At 35.8% G+C, this 22501-nt stretch overlaps 1 protein-coding gene across 15 annotated transcripts in view; it reads right to left on the reverse strand.

Moving 5' to 3' along the window:
- KIAA2026 (KIAA2026 ortholog) overlaps positions 1–22501 on the reverse strand; it is an 89913-nt gene that overhangs the window by 66638 nt on the left and 774 nt on the right. For 13 of the 15 annotated variants that reach the window (XR_001873712.1, XR_001873714.1, XR_001873710.1 and 10 more), the window contains exons 2-4: positions 20117–20317; positions 10227–11653; positions 631–707 (exon numbers count right to left, since the gene is read on the reverse strand). Coding sequence is in view for 6 of the 15 variants with exons in the window: in XM_017808114.1 (XP_017663603.1) it covers positions 631–707; positions 10227–11653; positions 20117–20317 (1705 nt within the window). In the remaining 9 variants the exon portion in view is untranslated. The remainder of the gene's footprint in view (positions 1–630; positions 708–10226; positions 11654–20116; positions 20318–22501) is intronic. The other 2 variants (XM_017808116.1, XM_017808117.1) reach the window with 2 other exon arrangements.

Here is a 22501-nt window from a genome sequence, read left to right on the forward strand (position 1 = left end):
TCATCATCACGGTGGAATAAACTGATTTGGTGGGAGGGTTTTAGAAAACAGTCATGATTTAATGTGGGTCTACTCGTCAAAATAGCACAGATTGCTTTCTGAAGAAAAAAAAAAAGATAGCCAAAGGAGAACTTCAATGCAAAGCAGGCATGCATACATAAATAGCAACTTAGAACTGAAGCACTGTAACACTTCTACTACAGCACCATAAAACCACATTATCATAATTAATACTCTTGGTGCTCTCTGGCCCTAAAGTCACATACAGACAAGCAAGGTGAGCCTATAAATTTTTTAATAGCCCTTCAGTAAACCAAGATGGATTTCAATTAAAGAACCACATTGTCATACCTCATACAAAACAAGTAATTTTATCCCAGAAAATTTTATCTACCCTAAAAATTTCATTAACAACTCCTAGCTTTTATAGGTTTTATACAGTAACAGTGTGGAACAGTGTGCAAGCTGCAGATAATAAAAATGCTAAAACATTCTTTACCAAGAAAAGGTGAAACGCACTTTTACAAATACTATCAGGTTAAACCTCTCAAACTAGAAGAAGGATTTCCAACATCTCTATCAGAAACTAAAGGACTTACTTCACAGATAGTCAAAAATTAAAATAATTACCTGAAATTCTGGTATGGTAGACTTTCTGACACCCTTCCTCTTCTTTGTGATTGCTTTTTTAGATAGTGATTTTTTTCCTTGTAAGATTAAAAGAGAAAAGCTTCATAATGCTGTTTGTTGTACTTAATTAATAAAACCAAGCTATATACAGACTTGAAAGTTAAACTGTAACTAACAGACGGCTTACAGTAAGTCATGTAAACATGATGAATTAGAACTAGGCTCAGTAAAAGCAAACATTAAACACATATCTGTGTAGTGCAGTCTTTTGGGGTTGGAGGAAGGAAAAAAAAGAAAAAAAAGAATAAACAAGAAGAAAAGGAATAAACCCATTACAATTCTAATAACATGGCATCCAAAAATTTCAGTCATAAAGGAAACGTTCACACCACTCTTCTGAAAGGAGTGAAATCCAGAACTTACGGCACAAACTTAAGAAATATAGCATCTTACCTGTAAGATTTGTTCTCTGACACTGTAAAGTGAATCACACATTAGGATCTGGGATCTCTGTACCGTATATAAAAAGATACCCTCAAAGCACAAGCAATATCTAGAAATGCCTGACTGAACATACTGAAGTTATCAATGAAATCAGATTATTGATTTGTTTTTTCCAGCAACAGCAGAACTTAACAGTTTTAGAAGAAAGCAAATGCCTTCCTATAATGCAGTTTACACTCACCTATGCTATATAAGAACATGGATGTACCAAAACATCCCTTTGACGGTAAGGCAGGTGCTTTACTGCCTAGAATGTCAGAGCTCTGACATACATTTCTCAAATCAAGTAGTTATGTCACTAAGCAATATATGCAAGACAGAAGAGTTTCTTATATGGTTATTTCTACATTCATATGGTAAATTGAAATAAGACCACTTTTAACTTGTTCACTCAGGGCAGACCATCACTCTAACATTACTACTGTGTTCACATGTGGGAGTCTTAAAAAAGAATTAAAACCCTTAAACAAAAAAAGAACTTGCAAAAAATAATAATAATTTTTTGTCAACTAGCATAATCACAGGCACTTGGTAATAACACAAGCACAGGCACATTCAATATTTATATTAATGCAAATATTGGCAAATATTGCATTTAAATTCTTCTTAACACATGTTTTCTTGTGTGGGCAAATGCATATGTACATATACATACATCTATTTCTAGGCATCTATTCTATAGGTGCCTGGGCATCTATATTTTCAGTTTATTATACTGTGAGTTTCCTGAACATCTTACCTGACTCTGAAATAAACACATTTAAGGGACAAGGCACAGGGCTTGAAGAATCTAGATCTGAAACTCCACATAAAATCAAACTATATAAAAATCACTAAATCAGCCTAGATTTGAAACTCCCCATACTGAACACATCAAAAAATTTAAAGAGCCCTCAATTACCAAAAATAAACACTTACAGATTTCACACTAGAGAACGAGTGATAAAACAGAGAGGTATGTTTATTAGAACAACAACCCAAACGTCCTGACAAGGGGCAAATAAGTCACCATTTTTGTTATGTAGTTTATGGATACAGTTGCATTGAAAACATAATTGCTACTACTGAGAACATTGCTGTCCATTTACTGAACTAAAGTAGACACGTATAACCTTTCTTGACAAACTGACTCAAAAAGAAGTCTGGTCGTATAGTGGTTCCTTGTAATAGCCCTGTAAAAAATGTTATTTGGAAAGAATATGAAAATTTTTAAAAAGGGCAGCTAGACTGCCTTGCTTCCTTACAAAAAGGAAGATTTGATTATGTTTAAAACGAAATTCTCACTTTACTTGAATATTGTAACGTACTTTTCAACAAATGTTTACTTGAAAATTTTCAGCATGTGGTGCAGTATGATTTATGATGCAGTGTACTTCAAAAAATAACAGTTAACAGAAATACTGTCTCTCTTTTCCCCAACATATCCTTGTGACAAAAGAGATAGAAAACTGTTAGAAAAAATTATAAACAATTAAAAAAACCAAATAAAATAAAAATTTCTTCCTTTGCATCAGCATCTAAGAAGTACAAAGTAGGAAAGATATGGGATAACAGACAGACCAAGAATTAAAAGAAACTGTCTAGAAGCACAAGGAAAATGAGCCTTACCTCCTGTGTAAAGTGGATCAAGGAAAAAAAAAGTTAAAAATAGAGTATGACATACGGGTTATCACAAAGCATGACACATGCCTGACCTACACAATTCCCAGGCTGGCATCTGCCCTGAGCTAAGCATATATCTGTACAGAGAAGCACTACAGTCTTCTTCACATTTTTTGACACCAGATATCCTATGGTGCAGGCGTTTTTGGGTATCACATATAAAAAATTAAGAAAACACTACAGATATTTGCACAATGGGAGAGAATTAATACATACAGCAAACTACTTATCACAAATTCATCTTCTACCCTAGTAACTTCCTCATAAAATACAAAATTGATGTTAAAAAGAAGTTGCACCAGTAGCATTGATAATCTTTTCCTTTTAAAAAAGCTTGTATCTGTTTTTCCCAAAATAGTATTTCTCAACTTCAAACATCTGCAAACAATGGTAACAGGAAACTATTCTTTCACAATCAGCAGTTAGCTAATAATCCATATGTATTACATAGGTGGAATATATCATGAAACAGTGTTTAAAAACAGAGCTTTGTAACCCAGAGGTGTGCTGGTTTTGTGGATTACCATCCAGCACCCAGACTTGGAACTTTGTAACACACTACCTTGTCTCTATGTATGATTGGCTCTACCACATCTGGCTACTGACCCTGTCTGGGGACAACAAAATCCCCAAGGGGTTGAACCAGTATCAGCTGGGAGAGGCAACTTCTCAAATCACTCCACTGAGGTCTGCTAGGGATATTTTGCCCATAATCACAGGTAAAGTAACTATTTCAAATGGCTTATAATAATTCCTTAGCAGATAATGTTTTTGACAGCAGCCAGATCTCAGTGCACTGTACATTTCAGAGCATACTCAATGTACAAATATATTTAATTGCTGACTAATAGCAACCAGTTAGAAAAACTTAGAAAAACCTAAGATAATGAAAATAAATATTTCTAATAAGGAATCTCTTTAGCTCACCTATTCAATTCAACACAGCCTGCTTCCTTCCCATGCCTCCAGATTCCACCTTTTACTAGTCATATTTTATAAAGCATGTAGCAAGAGTTCTACACACGGACAAAATAATACAGCAATTTCAGTACAAAAATTTTTAGAGAGGGAAGGGTTCCACAGTGGTTCAATAAACAGATTTCCATCTTTAGAGATCTTCAAGTTACATCTGACCTGCTCTGGTATTTGTCTCAGTTCTGCTCCAAACAAGGAATCAGAGCAGATGACCTCCAGATGTTTCCTCCAACCAGCATTTCTACAGTTTGTGACTTTTTAAAAAAGACTGCCTTGCACAGTATACATATAGTAACAACGAATACATAGGAATCACTAACTCAGGACTGCACTGCTCAGAAGGAAGACAAACCAGACAATGCTTTTCTCCAACCAATTTTGTTACACTTCTCCATAATCATGTAAGACTGAAATGAGAAAAACACTCCACTCTCCATCAAAACAAATAAAGAGTTTCCAAAACTAAACCAAGAAGTCCAAAGAAAATCATGATCCTGAAACAGCTGAAGAGGCATTCTCCTTCAACAGCTGAAGTACATGAAAGCTGTTGTTAGCCCTACCATCTTGAGGCATTAACAGTGGTCTCCCCATCCAGCATCAGCTATAACACTAAATTATGTTTACTCAGACAAGTGTTTGATAAATATTTTATAAATACTGATAAATAAATACTGATTTGTTCTTATTCCTTTTCCACTATTGAGCAATACTTGTGATAAAGATTAAAGTTTTACTTCTTTTTGATACAAAGTTCAATTTCAAATATAGTTAACACTTCAGGAAAAAAAAAGTGCTTTATTTATTGCCAGGATTATAAAATAACATTACTAGATTAAAAAAAAATCAACTGGTTTGTATTCAAACATACACAACAAAACTATATTGAAAAATATACTTTGCTGCAAATGGCACTGTTCTAAAGCTAGGAACTGTCAGCCTATACTACTGCTGTGTAACTTTACATCCACTCACAAACAATTTACTATGCCACAATTACTAATTATGTCTCCACACTGCCTTTTCCAACAGGCTCCACATCTCAGTTTGGTTTCAGCTCAGAGGAAAAGAGATTGAGACACCATACCTCAAATGGAAGTTGTAACTAGCATCCCTTTTCCCCTCCCACACTGCAGGAGAGGATGAGCTGTTTTTATACCACCTCCAATACTCACAGCTAAGCCACTTCTGATGCTAGAGAGTGGACAACTACAGACATCCCAGGTCAGATTCTTTTCATGTTCAGTAAATGAATCAGGACTGTACAACAAATACAGAGTACTTTTCTTTCTCTACCAGAGAATAAAGGGAAAATACACAATTACTTTATTCTTCAAGCAAACTACGACAAAGCTTATCCTAATTTAATTATAATTCAATTACCTGTGGATATAAACCAAAATTATTTATTGAAGTAAAATTTCTCTCCACTAACATGTGACCAACCTATGCCTACAGTTGGCAGCATCAGAGCCCAAAAACTCAATTTGCACATTTTCTGACTTTACCTGCTGAAACAAACTACTTGCATATTAAATTGAAACACAAGCACTGTCAAAATGCATACACTCTGCAGGAAAGAACAGTGCAGTTGTGTAACATTTTAGCTATCACACCACTGTTTTGTCTGAATGAAAACAAACCTCTCTTGCAGCAGAAATGCAGCAAAACACAGGTTTTCCACAGTAAACTTACTTAAGCCACCCTGTACTCATCTGCCAAAAAAGCTGAAAACTCTGTTCAGCAGACACAAGCAGCATTCACTTGGATACTGCCTTGTCCACCTAGAGTTAGGTGCTTGAAGGACAATGAGGGCAGAAACCTATATAGTGAGTATTAGTATAAACCAATATTTGAGGTCAGTGAAAGCATTGAAGTGAACACAAAACATGCTATTCTTCACGCTTGCTTTTCTAATTTCAAAGCAAGTGAACGTCACATTAGAAAGCACTGAAATATTTTTAGTGTTTAAAACACTGTATTCCAGGTTTCATGTATGATTCAGTCTCAAACTAAAGACAGCGCTTTATATAACAAAGTAAACCTAAACCAAAATAAATGGGTAACATACTTTCTTACATCACTGCTTCTTAAGAAACTAATTAATGCTGAATTAATGGTGACCACAATAGGTAAGGCAGAAGAAATATCACTTCCCTGAATCAATACTGTTTTTAGTTAACCTCTATTTTAATCTCAACTACAAATCCCAAGAGATTGGATTATTTTGTACTTATGACTGATAGTTAAGAGGTGGGTTTTATTGATTTTCCTTCTACATGGAAATTGTCATCAATCTAAATTGTCATCAAGCAACTTTTTAAACAAACTCATTGCTGAAAGTAAAAAACAAATCTAGATCTATAGATCTTTCACATTTGTTTCTTTTAAATTACACTAGTGCTGGAACATTTCCGTTTTAAGTTTCACAGGAAATCAACATTTTATTAACCAAGAGCCCTTTAGCTCTGTGAAAATTCTTACATATTAAATTTAAGTTCAGTAGGTTCAGGAGATGTCTGGCTGCCACAGGTCTTCCTTCCAAGCCAAAACAAATTCCACAGAAGTTATTACTGAACAGATGTGTAAGCAATTAACAAGGTAACATAAAAACTTGAACCTGAACACTAGTTACAAGCATCCAAAAAACACACTAGGGAGATTAGATACAACTAAAACATAAGCCTTCTCAAGTTGGTCTTGCCACCTGAGGGTGAAGGAGGGAAAACAAAAAAATAAATAATTCAGATCTCTTCTACTACTACTTTAGAAGCACAAAAATGAGACAGATAAAACACGAAGCCACAGGAATGTTGTTGCCACTTGTAAATGACTTCAGCAAGAACCATTTTTTAGTTTTCTACATTGGAATCCTTTTGACTTGAAAACAGGAACGTTTTTACAGACCTAGTAAAACTTTTTGTTATAAACTCTGATATTTGAGTCCATGTGGTTTCTTGAAGAAGAAAAGTAATGTTAATCCATGCTACAAATTATAAAGTGACAACAGAGAGCAATTTTAAACAAAAACTTACTTGAATAATATATTTTTTATAAAGATGAAATTTTTACTGCATATGCAGCCAAGTCTTATTACCCCAGATGGGGCAATGGATGTGTTTAACATCAAATACTAACTCAGTAGTATTTGCCACGGTACAATACAGTTAAGTTAGCCCACTCCAACTGCAAGAATTTCTGTTTTCATTACATTCTAGGAGCAACTCCACTGTTCTCAAATTGAAGAATAGGCTCTATATCTTTCTGTCAACAAATCTGTAAAGACACATTTCATGCCTTTCAAAGATTTGGCAACTACTGAGGATGTCCTATTTCCTCTTTAATCTTCTAATCTTCAATCCTGCTCCGTGCTCTCAACAGCTCTCCCTTTAGAAAATATAATATGGTACAATCTGGAAAATGAAGCATCATGATAGGGTTTTGAAGCTTCCATACTGACACAGCATATGCTTTTATACAGTCAAAAGAGCAAAACAGGTCTGGACAAGTGCCCTAACAATGCCGATTTAAAGAACAATGTAAGGAAACCCTATAAAACCTCAGTGGTACACATTTTTGAAGACACTAGCACTGAAGCTTAATGAATTGTGTACCTTGTTACAACTTGGTGGAATAGCCCTCAATGTTTTCAACATGATTAACAGGCTGTTCATATCTAGAGGCTAGACAACTCTACAACAAAGCTTTTACAACACTGAAGACAAAAGTCTTCAGAAGACTTTTGAAGATTAAACTCCCAAGGACAATAAACCAGGCCCTACAAAGTTGCTGCCAGGCCTTCTAGTTCATTTCTTCACATTGAATCAACACTTGACTTCATACACAAAAAGTACCGATACTCTAAAGAAATAAAATACACTGTGAAAGGTACTTTGAGCAGTAGACTGCTATGAATCTTTCAGAGCATAGAGTTTACACCAAGGTTCTTCTAAAGTTCTGTGCTGTATTGGTGTTTTCTACACCAATTGCAATATAAAGAGATTTAACTTACTTCAACCTTTGCTTCAGGAACATCACAGTTATTTCAAGTCTCTGGTGCCTCCTATTTTCTCAACCATACGCATGCTCTGAATTTCATCCAATCCCTGTTTCAAACATGCAATCACAGGATTCTCATACTTTGGTACTGTGCCTTGCCCTGAAACCTTTATTGTACCCCACAATTTACTTTGGCATAGCTGTCTTAGTCCAGACCCAACAAGCCTTATCACCATTGTCACAGTCCAATTCAAGACGTATAGCCTAATTTATCTAACTCCAGTAACAAAATACATTTAGAAAGGAATGCATAGCACGCAAGTTGTTTACAGAACTGCTCTCCCTGATTCTGTATTTTCACTTTATTCAGTACTACTCTGTTAATAATACTGCCACAGTAATAACCATCATCTTCTCTCAAAGACACAGACTCAGTAAAGTGGTTACACCTTTTCATAAATCATAAGAAAACCTTGTCATTATGGCAAAGGTCATAACATGGCTCTGTTCTCCAGTAAGTTTTCCTCACAATAGTTCTGGGAAGTTTTCAGCTAGAAAAACTGCACTACCAGGCTATATTCATGATGGGTATCACTGCTACAGCAAGCCAGGAGTGCGCAAATCATCTCAACAGAAATACAAACTGTGACTCTTACATTTAGCTGCCTGAGAGAACCAGAAGCAGGAAAAAAAAATTTTTGTTAAAAAGTAAGGAAAGGTACTCACTTTTACATTCCTGATGCTCTCTTCTACCCACTGCACTGTTTTAAGAATGTTGTAAAGAGTGATTATGGCCAGGATCAGATTTAAATCAAATGTTTTTGTGAATTCAGACCGGGTTTTACCAAATCTCTTTTTCTGTTCTACATTGTAAGGGAATCTTTAAACAGAGGATTTACATTTCAGCTGATCTTTGACAAATACTACTTAGCCTTAAACATTATAAAACATTACAGAACAATAAAGTATTAGCATGAATTGAATCCAATTGTATCCATTTCAGCCTAATAGGTACAGGATAAATGGACATTTAACATGTATCCTGTTGTTCCTATAGGAACAACAGCTCTTTCTTGCAATGCTGTAAAGTTTTAGGAAAATTTTCTCCAGCAAGGTCAAAATTTGCAATGAAGAAGTGGTCAGAATTAAGACGGAAAATGCCTCAACATTTTAAGAGATAAAGGACAACAGTTCTACAAACTAAAGAGGCCTTGTTTGCAATTTGGGTTATTATTCACTTCGCTTGGTTTTAAGAAAAATGAAAACAGTGACACTTTTGGAGAGCTAACAGTAGTGCAACTAAACGTAAAATACATTAGTTTTGCTGTATACAACATATATGAACTTCAGCTGCAACTTTTAAAATTTCTGTTGAGATGTGGGCATTGAAATTTTTTGGAAGGAGGAATCTGTGACTTAAATGGTAAGACAGTTTGTTGGATATTATGCAAAAATATTTAGGATCTAAATATTACTTGTTTCCTTAGCTTTAAATTTGAACTTCTAGTAAAATGCACTGACATCAAATCTAGGAATTTTCTTGCCCTTTAGAAGACATTTTGCTGTTATTCAAATTTTTCATTTTGGCTTTCCACATTTCAGATGAAATCCAGTATTATCTGTCAGTTTACACTGTTTTGAAAAGTAGCTTGTCATTTTGAAAAATATAATTTTTGAAGCAGTCTGCTAAAATCTAGCACAGATAGCTTAGCCCAGGACTCAACAGAATGAAGCTTTTATGGTGTTTCATATGACATCAAAAATACTACAGCTACCTGACAATTTGAACTGACTTAAAGACTTTGAAAACTTTACTGTTTTCAAATAGCTTTAAAATTTTCCAGTGAGTTAACTGAAATCTGGATTGTATATCACCTACCTGAAACACTTAGCTAGATGCTGCCCAAATCTGTAAAAAGAATGCCATCAGCATAAACTCTGTATCTCAGTTGCTGGATTCAGTAATAAGGTCCACAGTTAAAGCAGTACTGTTTGGTGACCTAAGACTCCACAGTTCCAGTATGAATGACTTTAGATTCATGATCTCATATAATTACTCTGTGTTTCTTCGTAATTTGGATAAGGTAATATTACCAGAAAGGGGAGAAACATTTCCACAATTGCTCTAATGTAAGACACCACAAAATGACTTCAAGTGATGCTCTCTGATGCTAACCAGTCAGTAACATTCATTCCTCTAAATATTTTTTGCAACAAACAACCTCTCCAAATGTATTATGTTCTCTAAATTCTGCAAATGAATCACGGTTTAATCAGCTGATGAGCCTGTTTTACATACTTTATATGGGAAACTTTCACTCTAAAATTAACAACCGGAATCTCTAATGCAATAAGGCTGTCCTATTTCACAAAATAAAATATAGACTTATTAGCTAAAAACACAACTTAGAAATCAGTATCCTCCTAAGTTTTACTACAGGTAAAAATTGTCAACTTACCAGATTTGTGCTTCTTGTGTTTTGCTTTCTTTTTAATTATAAACAACTTGTTCTGGAGCTCAGATTTATAAGATTTGAATGGATGAAGATGAATCTCACGTTTTCTTTGCAGGTCATCAAGTTTTCTCTGTAGATTTTCATTTAGAATATCCTTCAACTTCTTTTTTTTCTTTTTCTTCTTTTTTGCTAGTATCTTATTTAGTTTCTTATTATTTCGCAGTGAGTTCTCTAGCACTGTTTCTTTAGCAGATTCATGGTAACTGGTGTCTTGGTAATCATTGTAAGTGCCATTGACATGCACCTGGCAAGCTTTCAGTGTGTTCTCCTTGAAGGGACTCATATCAGACCTTAGTCTGGCCATTTCAGCATAACCTTGTCCATTCTCCCCATCCGTTATTTCTCTTGAACTAGAGTCACCACCCACACCAACAATCTCTCCTGAAGTAATCAAATTCCTCAAGTTCTCTTTATAACAAACAGTTTTCTTGATGTCACAGACTCTTGAGTCTTTGATTTCACACTTTATCTCCCCGGTAGGGATTCTAAAGGTGCCTAAATGTAGTTTTTTTTCTGGACAGACAACAACAGAGTCCATACTTTTCTCTACTTCTGTCTTGGAAGGATGTAGCAGTTTTCTACCAGCAGAACTGACCTCCCCATTGCTTTTGGCTACATATTCATGTTTTACTCTTTCTGATTTAATACGTGGTACTTTTTTAACTTTGATGGGAAGAGATGGAAATTCAGGAGCCTGAAAAGGTTTTTGTTTGTAAATCCGAACATCCGCACCACAGAACTGTGGAAAATGAACATATGCATTCTCCAAGCAGTCATAACCAAGAATTACTTCTCTGCATTCATGGATAGGCTGACCTAGCACTGCATCCTGAACATCCTTTTGTGTTTCATACACAAAGTCACAGAGACCTTTTAGCAGCCACACTTTTTGGTAGAATGGTAGCTCATGAAATGGTTTTTCCTCCAAGGGATTAACTTCTCCGAGCACTTTGAAAAACTGGGGACATAAGCCAAGTTTTTCTGCAGCGCCATTAGGATTTTCGGTCTGCCCTACAACAGTATACCAGTGTTGTACTTTCTTTCTCAGTGCTGCTTCCCAAGTCCTGTAAGAAAATGTCGGCCTGCGGTGTAATGTAGATCTGCGATGAGGAGGACTTAACAAAGAAGTCATTATTTTAGATAAAAAAACATTACACTGAGGCATCAGAAGACAGCGTTCCAATTCATAGAATACTATTTCAGGTAAATTTAAAATCTGTTGTGCTAAACAAAGAAAATGACCAATAGCTGGAATCTCCCACATCGTCTCCATCCTTGTAGGTGCTGCTTGAGCTAAAAGTGATTTTTCCCATTCTTCTATTTCTTTCTGACTGGCTTCTTCTGCTTCTTTTCTTTCTTGATCTCTCTGCCTATTAAAAGAAAGTTCATGAAAATTCAGACACTGGGTGAACAAAAAAAATGAGGGAGACAAAAATCAGAGCTACAGCATTACAAACATACTTATCTTGAACTAATGAAGAGCACAGCACATAAAGTTTTAGTTCAGTTTCTCTTATTTTCCAGTACACAATGCATCACTGGACCAAAATGGGAAATTACAGTCTTTTATAATCTATCACCACTAGTTTAAAAATGGAAAAAGGTAAGAAAAAAGCCTGGCATATATCAATAGTCTGTGTGGTTTAGGTTTTTGGAGGTTTTAAAATGTATTTCCTTCCCCAGTCTCTTTTTGTCAGGATTAAGTATTCATCAAATTATCCATATCAAAATCTCTGAAACAAATTCCAGGTAAATCTTGCTGTCAAATGGTTGCCCTGTGGCTTGCATCACCCTCCTTGTATTTCCCTTCCTCAGCACACAAGTGTACATGTCTAAGTGCTAAGTGCTTTATTTACACACATTTTCCCTCCCAGTCATAGGTGTGCTGGTTTGCAATGGTAGTTAAAAAGGAAACAAGTATTGGGATGCACAAAGAATGTGATGGAAAATAACACCAGAAATAAAATGTCATTACATTAATGAATGGTTTGCCCTCACCGGAAAAAATGTATTCAGTTCTGGTCCCCCTATCTAAAAAAAGGATAGAGCAGAAATAATGTGTATTCAGAGAAAGAGGCTATCAGTAATCAAAGGTCTGTAAAAAACTTCTGAATAATCTGGAGGTCCACACAAAACACCAGCAAGAGGAAACATGACAGCAATATACAAAGCTAATACAACAGACCGAGAACTTCTATTTACTTTTTTTTGGAAATTCATCATGCAACTTAAGGGCAACAAGTGTTAGAAGAAATGTTTCCATTTCAGATAATCAAATCACACCTAGCTTACCATCTAACTTGCTAAAATATAGGATATGTTAATTCAGTTCCAAAGAGGAAAATTGGACATCTGCATGAATCACAAGAATATCAAAGGTTACCAGCAACAGAAGGGATTTTTCTTTAATGCTCCAATAGTAAACTAACGTTTTTGCCCGAAGGCGTGACCAGATTCCAAAAGATAGCATTAGGATACAGCTCTACTTACAGGAAAATTTTTTTAGAGCTCATCCTAAGCTTCTCATATGTTTTTCCCTAAAACTTCTATCGCTGGTAGAAACAATGACCTGCCTACAACACTAATATGACCTGCGGAATTTCCATGTCCTTACTTCCAGATTGCTAGCCTCCAATTATATTTTTTTCATACACAAGTAGCGAATAAATGGCATGTAGCCATTCAAAGCATCAATGGCTTCAAATTCAGCAAAAGAGTAATAATAAATTAAAATCTTTCTGCTAACAACCTGAAGCTAATAGTGGCTTCAAGAGCATGTATTTGAAGCATTAACTACTGACTAGCTATCTCAACAATGTAAAAAATGTGACCAACCCAACTTAGTTCACATTTTAGTCAGCACTGGAGAAACATACCATATATATGCAAAATAACATAAAATACAGTAAGATTCTACGGAATACTTTATCTTATACAATTAAATTAAACTTCCAGTGAATTACTACTATAATTTGAACAGAACTTTTTAATACCACAAACACACATTCTTGTGACAGATTCATGTAAAGTATAAAATGTAAAAGCAAACAGATCAGTAAATTCTTAACTTCAGTATCCCAATGCAGCATTAATTTAATGATGTAAAGGATGGGATATAAAAACAAAATCCTATTTTGCAGCACAAAATCCCATTTGCCATTCCATGTGAACAAACCAATAAATTCAACAATACTACTTGCATAGGTAAAGTGAGCATTATTTTTATTCTGACTTATGTTCTATTTCAGTGTGCTAATATTGCTTTGATATAATAAAGAACAGAAAATAATAAATAAAAATAACTGATTTACATGTGAGACAGAGGAAGAAACGATACTAAGTAAAAAATAGTCTCAAACATCAATTTCAAAGCACTTTTGGATCCCACTCCCTCCTTCCTCCTAAATGTAAAACACACCTCTTAATAACCTGCTGCCTCCAAAAGGTGTGAACCCTATTAATATGGTATGGAAATAAGATTAAATATGAACACATAGTGAGATAGAACATATGTAGAAACAATAACATTTCAGTATTGTTGAGAAAAATACAAGCTGTAGGTGATCCAAAAATATCATCTTTGCAAGCAGTTTCGATTTATCATCAATTTATAATTTAAATCAAGATAGAATTCTCAAACACAATACCGTAGATTCACTTCAGTCTAGATAAAATTACAATTATTATACTATTTTAAGAATGCTTTAGAAGGTTCCTTAAAAAGAAAAATATAAGTTGTTTCACTTGCAAAAAGTTTGTCTTTGTTTTTTATAATGGCCAATCTTCGCGAGCGAAGATTTGGGAAAGGTCATTAACCCTTCGAGCCTGCGCAGTGGATTTTTTAGGTGAGACACAGCGTGCGCTGAACTGAGCCCACCCTTTAATCCTGAGGTTCATCTGCCGGGGCCAAGTAAGCTTGGACAGTGGCAGTGAGGGTCTCAGAACGTAGGTTTGTTTAGAGTGACCTTCTCTTAGATGGATTGCCTTACAGGGCTGACGAGCTCCATCTGCCCGGGGGGCTGGGAATCGAACCCGGGTCGCAGCGGTGAGAGTCCTGCACCCTAACCACTAGACCACCAGGGGCCCCTTTGTTTGTTTGGGTTTTTTTGTTTGTTTTTTTTGTTTGTTTGTTTGGTTTTTTTTAAACTGTTGTTTTATCACAATATCTGTTATCATTCCATTCTCAGCAGACATTCAAGAGAAAATGTATATAAAAGCACACTTTCATGTCTTCATTATTGAGGTCTTTCTGCTAGAATCTTTTGGAGGGCATAGCTTTTTCCTGCAGTGGTTTTTTTGGGCTTTTTTTTTTTGAGAGGATAGAAGAGAATGAAGAGGGGAAAGGGGATGGGGCAAAGGAGCAGGGATGGAGGAAGAAAGGGGGGTAGTCATCATTATGGTTAGGCTTTGCAAACGAAGATTTGGGAAGGGCTCTACTCACGTTTGTTACAAGTGTGCTGGTGGCTAAAAAGGCCAATACGAGATAGACACGTCTGGTTGCAAAAGGCACAGCAGAAAGACTCCTTAAGTGGTATATTCTACAAGGCACGATTCTTTCTGCGTTGTCTTTTCTCCTTGAGAGTGATTCTGTGTGCTTTCTCAAAAGCATCAGCAGCGCTAAAGATAGTGTGTCTCCAAACCTCCCAACTGGAGGCCAGAGTAGACCAGTTATGTTGATCAATCTGGCCAAGGCTGAGATGTTGTTTCAGGGAGTCCTTGTATCTTCTCTTTGGGGCTCCTCTCTTGCGGCAGCCAGTGGCAAGTTCACCATAAAGTAAGATCTTAGGGAGGCAGTGGTCCTTCATCCAGGAGATGTGTCCTGCCCATCGCAGCTGTGTTCTCAGTAACATGGCCTCAATACTTGTGACTGCTGCTTGTTCTAGAACAGATGTATTGGTCACATAATCTGACCAGTGGATGTTTAGGAGGCAGCGTTGACGGAAGCGTTCTAGGAGATGCAGGTGGTGATGGTAGACAACCCACGATTCGGAACCGTATAAGAGAGTAGACAGCACAATGGCTCTGTAAACACTGATCTTTGTACTTTTCTTCAGGTGTTTATTTCACCAGACTCTTTTATGAAGCTTTCTGAAAGCTCTATATGCCTTTGCTAACCTGTTGTCTATCTCTCTGTTCATCTCACCATCGAGGAGATGAGGCTACCTAGGTAATTAAACTGCTGGACCAATTTGAGCTCTGATTCGCCAGTGGTGAAGACTTCCTGAGGTGCAAGTTGATAGAGAACGTCTGTCTTCTTTAAGCTGACTCCCAGCCCAAAAAGCTCAGCAGCCTCAGCAAAGCAGGATGTTAAACGCTGCAGAGCTGCTTCTGTGTGGGCAACAAGGGCGGCATCATCAGCATAAAGCAGCTCCTGGATAAGATGGTTTAAGGTCTTAGTGTGGGCCTTCAGTCACCTTAGATTGAAAAGGCTTCCATCAGTACGGTATCGAATGTAGATACCGTCCTGATCATTGAAGTCTGCCGTGACCCTTTGGAGCATCATGCTGAAGAAGACTGTGAATAGGGTAGGAGCGAGAACGCAGCCTTGTTTCACACCATTAGTTATTAGAAAGGGCTCAGAAAGTGTGTTGCCATATCTGACTTGGCCGTGCTGATCCTCATGAAGTGAGCTGATCATTTTAAGGAACTTGGGGGGACAACCAAAACGTTCCAAAATCTGCCACAGACAACCTAAACGTTCCAAAATCTGCCACAGACCTTTTCTGCTCAACGTATCGAAAGCCTTGCTGAGATCAACAAAGGTTACATAGAGATGAGGATGATGATCAAGGTCTTCCTGCTAGAATCTTTTGGAGGGCATAGCTTTTTCCTGCAGTGGTTTTCTTTGGTTTTTTTTTTTTTTTTGAGAGGATAGAAGGGAATGAAGAGGGGAGAGGGGGTGGGGCAAGGGAGCAGAGATGGAGGAAGAAATGGGGGGTGGTAAGAGAGAGACATTTGCTGTTGGACTGAGAAATTCTCTGGACATACATATTTGGCTTTTATTTCATACTTTTATTCACATTTACCATGAATATGTTTGCAGACATGTATTGTGCTTACAGTCATAACAAAACTAATCTAAGGTAAAGCTGACACTTCCAGACTAAGGTCATATTCCCACAACACATGTGCAGGACTTGTTTCGCAGCTCTTAAGTGGATAAAGCCATGGCATTTCACATTAAAGCTCAGCTACCATGATCCCCAAGTAGAGATAACACCTAAAACAGAGTCCAGATGTAACTCCCACTTTTCTTATTATTTTCTCCTTTGAGACAGCAGACAGATAGCACCAGCAAACTCCTTCTCACTAGCAACAAGAGATTTCACTTGGAGGGGAGAGTAGACAATGATTAGATTTTACTTTGTTCCTTCAATTACCACTTCTAAGCTACGTAGGTGTTGATTCAGGTAAAAGGTCAGAGACTGGAACTCTAATGACAAGATAAAGAGAACTGTTTTAATTCTACCATAACTTGTTTCTACAAACTTTCTTTTAAAAAATGAAATCAAAAGTTATGTACAAATTAGCAATATTACACCTTATTCTAAATTAAGTCAATGTGTAACACTCAGAAGGTATTAAATTGGAATATGCCCGTGTAACCTTAATTCTGTATCTGTACTGGCTTACATCATATTATAACATACTCTACATTTTTCTCTAGGACCCAGGTTAATTCCATGCTAACATCCTCATAAAAATCAAAACTGACTGTATGAACATATCTTATTCCAAAATTTGCTAAACTAAATTACTAACTTGCAACCAGAATTGAACTCTTTAAATGTTCTGTTGAACAAATCTGAAACTTACCCCAGGATCATGTTTTCAGAGATGGTGAAGTTCTGCCTAGCATAACTTTCAACAAACCAAAGTTATAGAGACACTTAATTCCCACTGAAATCAGTTAATTAGCTGTCATTTACCAGCAGTTTTAAAAATTTCAGTAGGAATCTACCTCTATGTTTCAGTACCTAACTAGGCAAGCATTTCCAATTAAAAAAAAAATCCCACAATTATTTATTATTAACTGATATGTAAATTAGTATGTATATTGCTATGTATATGTATATTAGCATGTAACCAAACAGGTGAGTAGAAACTCACAGAAACGTAATTAATAATCCAAAGAAGATGATCAATATTCTGATAATTAGAACACTTGAACAAAAGGAAAGCTTGGGAAAAAGTGCTTTTGCCACTGTACAGAAATTATTATCTGCAAAATAATGAAATCTGCTTTGCAAAGACATCTCAGTTTCACATGTTGAGTGTACCATGATGAATGTGTCACTTGGGGGAAGTTGTAAAACACAGAATAAAGAAAAAATGAAACTGATTGTGCAAGAAATGGATAAATTGCAAGAAAAAGAGAACCCTTGATGAAGGATACCCATATAACCAAAACATGGGTAGAATTTGTAGGATTTCCATGAAGCTAACTACAGAAAAGAAGATAAAAATCACACTTCAGGATGTTCTTCCAAAATATGCAGTTAGAAAAAAGCTTGCAAAATCAATGTCAAGGATTTTGGGGGGAAAACAAACCCAAATTTTTTTAAAGGATTTATTTTTATTTTTATATATAATGTACATTATTATATCTATTTGTATATTTTAGTATTTTTAATTTAATTTTAGTTTTATTTAATACTCACCATAAGATGCCTGTGCCTTACAAGAGTATCTAAATATCTAGAGTAAAGAATTAGATATAAAATTATACTTCAACAGGCAACTTCTTTAGGTATGAAGCTAAGTTTTGTAGACAGGCCCTTGCATTTATAGCCTTAGTTATTTGGGACTGAAAGCATGTAACTCCTAGGCATTCTAAACTAAGATAATTACTGGCTAGAAAGTACATGCATGCTGAGGGTTCCACTGGATGGCAGAAAGGGAGCTTTTTTTTTATGTTCCTGACAACTCATCTGAAAGTGGGGTGAACAGCAGATGCTGCCTATCCAAATACAACTTATTGGCCAGCACGGTGCTTGCCAACTGAAATATCCAAGCCTGTAATCTTGCATTTAATTTTGAAAGTATTCCCTCTGTGCCAACCTCAGTGTATCAGATTTCTAAAAAAAAAAAAAAGCAGAATAACCATTTTGTCTTCTTAACAACATAATCTATACTTTAGTAATAAGCCAAAATAAGTTTAGAAAGTTGAAATATATTTCTGAACAAAACCAGCGTCCCATCTTAGTGTTGAAAGTTGCATTTATATGTACATGCATTTATATATACAACACTTTGAAAATTTATATACACTGTTATCATGTGATCTTCACTAGTAATATATTACTAATTTTATAGGTCTTCCAATTTCCAAGCCTTTTTCATAAAATACTACTAAAAGGTACTTTTGGAACATTTTTTGCGAGTTGGGAAGCAATTTATATAGAGAGGTCCAAATTACTTTGAAAACATGGTGGGATCCACAAGGAAATATAACTTAAGAAGATATCTGAAGCACAATTATTTGAGTAGCTCAGCAGAGTCAAAGAAATATTCGACCAGCTACTTAGTGATAGATTTTTATCGTTTCATCGTAAATGGTATAGTTCAACATTTTAGGGTGTAAAGGGACAAGCTTGCTGTGATCTTCTTCTGTTATCACAGAATTTTCTGTAGAACCAAGCACTGTGGAGTATTCTTTGCACAGGATCTGGGACTTTTGAATACATCCAGATACATGAATTTAACTGTTAATTACTACAGTGTTGCAGGAATAGCTTAAAACAGGTGTACGAAAGCCAAATTTTTACTTTGTCTGGTAAAATATTCCACAGACTCTATGGGTGAATTAAAATACAACCAAAATGGTTTTTTTTTCATAACAGTTTTATCAAGTTCTGAGTGCTAGAACAAAGAATTGAGCAAAAATCAAGAGACTTTTACCAGAGAAACAATAACACTGGTGATCTTCGCTTTTCTTTTTTTTTTGTGAAGTGTGATTAGAAGATGAGTGGATTAGAAAAAAGATTCACTCCTTTCTAGGGAAAAAGTACTGTCTAACAGTTAAGTCAGCCAAATAGCTTCAAATCTGTTGAAAATTAAGATTACCTGCAAAATTAGAGTGAATTGATTAGATATGGGAAGAAGCCTCCATAGCTTTGAAAAAAGCTAGAAACATTTTGCTTCCTAAAGCAAATACTGTCTTACCATCATGCTCCACCTTCAGACACATTCACTCAAGTTACTATTAAAATATACAAATTTACAAGCTTCTTTCTCCTCAAAGTGAAACATATTAACATTAAGCACCGCCTGGAATTATACACCTCAAAATCTGACAGATTTTAATTACGCACACATTCTGAAAGTGCTACCTAACTGACAAGCTGAAATGTCACATCAGTGAGGTAACAGCAGTGGCACTGGCAGAGATAATTTGCTTCTGGCTATCAATGAGGGAAGCAGTGACAAGATCATGGAATTAGATGTAGTTAAGCATTCTGGTAGTTTTTAATCTAATTGTTGCATGAAAAACAGTCCAAGGACATGGGTGATAACCTGTGAATGAGCTAACAGGAAATTGCTGTGGATGTACTTAATTAGTCTTAAAAGTTTCACAATCCTAAAATAAAAGCAGCTATAATTTAACGTAATGACTTCGTCATTATGTGGTGAATTCTATGACTTCAGCAACTTTTCCAGAAGGTGGTACTAACATTTTGCTTTGCGGATGTACTGTATTGAAGTCATGAACTTAAGAGCACAAGAGTTCCATAATATTTATTTACCTACAAAAGCCATAAGGAGCTAGCCCCTGTAGAGAACTAGGAAGACATAATTATTTAAAACTATAACAAAACGGTTTTTCCTATTACCTCTTTTCCTCTTTTGCTCTCAGCTGCTCCTCTTGTCTTAGAACCTGAACCATCACAGACTCAAACACGCCTGTTGACAAGCCTACTAAACTGCGAGGTGTGGAACGACGTCTTGTGGAAATGCATGCTGTTCCTTTCTCATCTTCCTGCCCATAGCATCCTCTAGATGTGACAGCTAATGACGTTTTCTCTCTTAAATGCCTAGAAGAAAAAAGCAAGCCAATTCACAACTATGACTGTCCTTACCAGTGGTGCTTCAATGCCTACCCTACCAACCATGGGTCAAGCATATTTACTCAGACAAAAGCAGTTACTTTTTCATCTGCCAGTTTTTCCACTTTAGAAGTTCCTTCATGAAATTTTAAACCCAACATGCTAAAATGCCCTAAGTTTTCACATCAGTTAAAAATGGTGGATAGTTACCTCAAGTAACCAAATATTATTTGGAGATTGAATTCTCTATATTAATCCATAAATATTTGGGGGGCAAAAAAAGGTGTATTTGTTGATTTAGGTTGGCGAAGTGTGTGTTAAACACCAGTTTAGTGCTGTTTAAAACTACAAAAGGTGAAAGGCAAAACACTACAAATTTGGCTGCAAAGTTTCATTTCATCCTACATTGTTTCAAAATACTCCATTAAAAATGGTAGAGTTTTTCACAAACTCTGAAAACATTTGAGGGGACAGAGGGGAAAAATCCAATCTCCATTCAAAAGCAATCTCCATTCTAAGGTAATTTTCTGTAGCTTGTACCATCTGAGAATTATACAACTAACATTGATTGATTCCCTTGAACCACTTGAAGGGGATCATTAAGCTAAACATTGCTCTGTAATGATGCAAGAATGATTATTCCAGGAAGTAGTTCTTCAATTGCATTTTACTCATAAAATTAGGTCTGGTAAACACTTAAAACAAATCTGACTGATCAAAAATTATAAAAGAACTTTGAGACTTCTAGATTCCATAATCCTTTCTATATATAGTTCTTAGAAACTTTTACTAAGCTAGCGCACACAGACATATTGAGTACATCTTTACAAATCTCTGAAGAGCTAATACAAGAGAAATTCACCATATACTGAGGCAAGATTATTTTTAGTTTAGTATTTCCTAATATTTATATGAAAATGACTGTGACTTTCTGAAATAATTACAAGGGCAATTTATATTTTTTTAAGTAAATACATATATGGCTATTTAGAAGACAGTGCATAAACTGACTTCACTTTCTTACATAATTTCTTATAAAACAGCATTGTGCATTCTCAGGTCCTATCGAATGAAGTGAGTAGTCACTTAACCAAGAGCCTTCAACAAAATGCCCATCAATTCAATACAGTAGAGATGCTACAGTCACACAACATACAGAAATGAACACAGCACAGATTTTCCAAGCTGCATTTGGTTATTTATTTGCCAGCAGTAACTCTACTAAGCCAGGAATTCTGATTTTTTTTTAAACCAAGTTTTACTCAAGCAAACTAACAACATGCATGCCCCATTAGGTTTGGCTCCTTCCCTTCTCACAAACTGTCTCAAAACTGCTGTTATACAAAAACAGTTTCAAATATATTGTTGTTATATCAGAATGCATATGCTCATTCCAGTTTCAGCGGAGTTCTGCACCACGTTCCTCAAGTGTTCCTACTACACAAGCAAGGTTCTTCTTACCAGCTGGCAGGTCACGCTCTGTGTCACTAACAAGCTTAAAGCTGATGGACATGTACACCTTTACAAACTTCCTAATACTGTTCCTTCTTCACCTTCACCTTTAGTCAAAAAAAACTTTTGGTTTTTACATGGAAAACACTATGTCATTCAGGAGACTGGTGGGCCTTTCATTGTAAGAAGCCACTATGAGTTTCTGATAATGACTGAACTGTGCCTATGACAAATTCATGAGAAAGCATTTACTTCAGTCGTGATTTAAACTGGTCTTTCTACCATATAGCTCAACAGCTTTCTACGTTTCAGCTGCTTTGGCTGATAAACAAGTTCCTGCTGGGGACTCATATCACAGTTTCCATTTTGCCATTTAAGACTACAGTATGCCAAGTACTGTCCCTCATTTTATGAGTATCAAAAAATATGCCATTTCAAAGCAGGTAACTTTAGTTCAAGATTTTACTCCTACTTATTTTAAAGACAGTAAAAAATTCACAGAATGTTAAAAAAAACAATTCTAAAGAGCCAGATATTCATACAGAGTTTAGGCAGCTTCATGACAGAGTAAAATAAAGAAGCATTTGACATCTTGTGCAAACAAGTGCGTCTCCATGTTCACAAAAAGCTTCTTTCAGGAGGAAAATCTTAGCCAGGAAAAGCTGTGCTCTGTTTGGCATTTTGGTTTGGAATTATTTTTGGAATATTCAGGTTTGGAAT

Source organism: Lepidothrix coronata, unplaced genomic scaffold (assembly GCF_001604755.1).
Source record: "Lepidothrix coronata isolate B3197 unplaced genomic scaffold, Lepidothrix_coronata-1.0 Scaffold22, whole genome shotgun sequence".
Classification (NCBI taxonomy): Eukaryota; Metazoa; Chordata; class Aves; order Passeriformes; family Pipridae; genus Lepidothrix; species Lepidothrix coronata.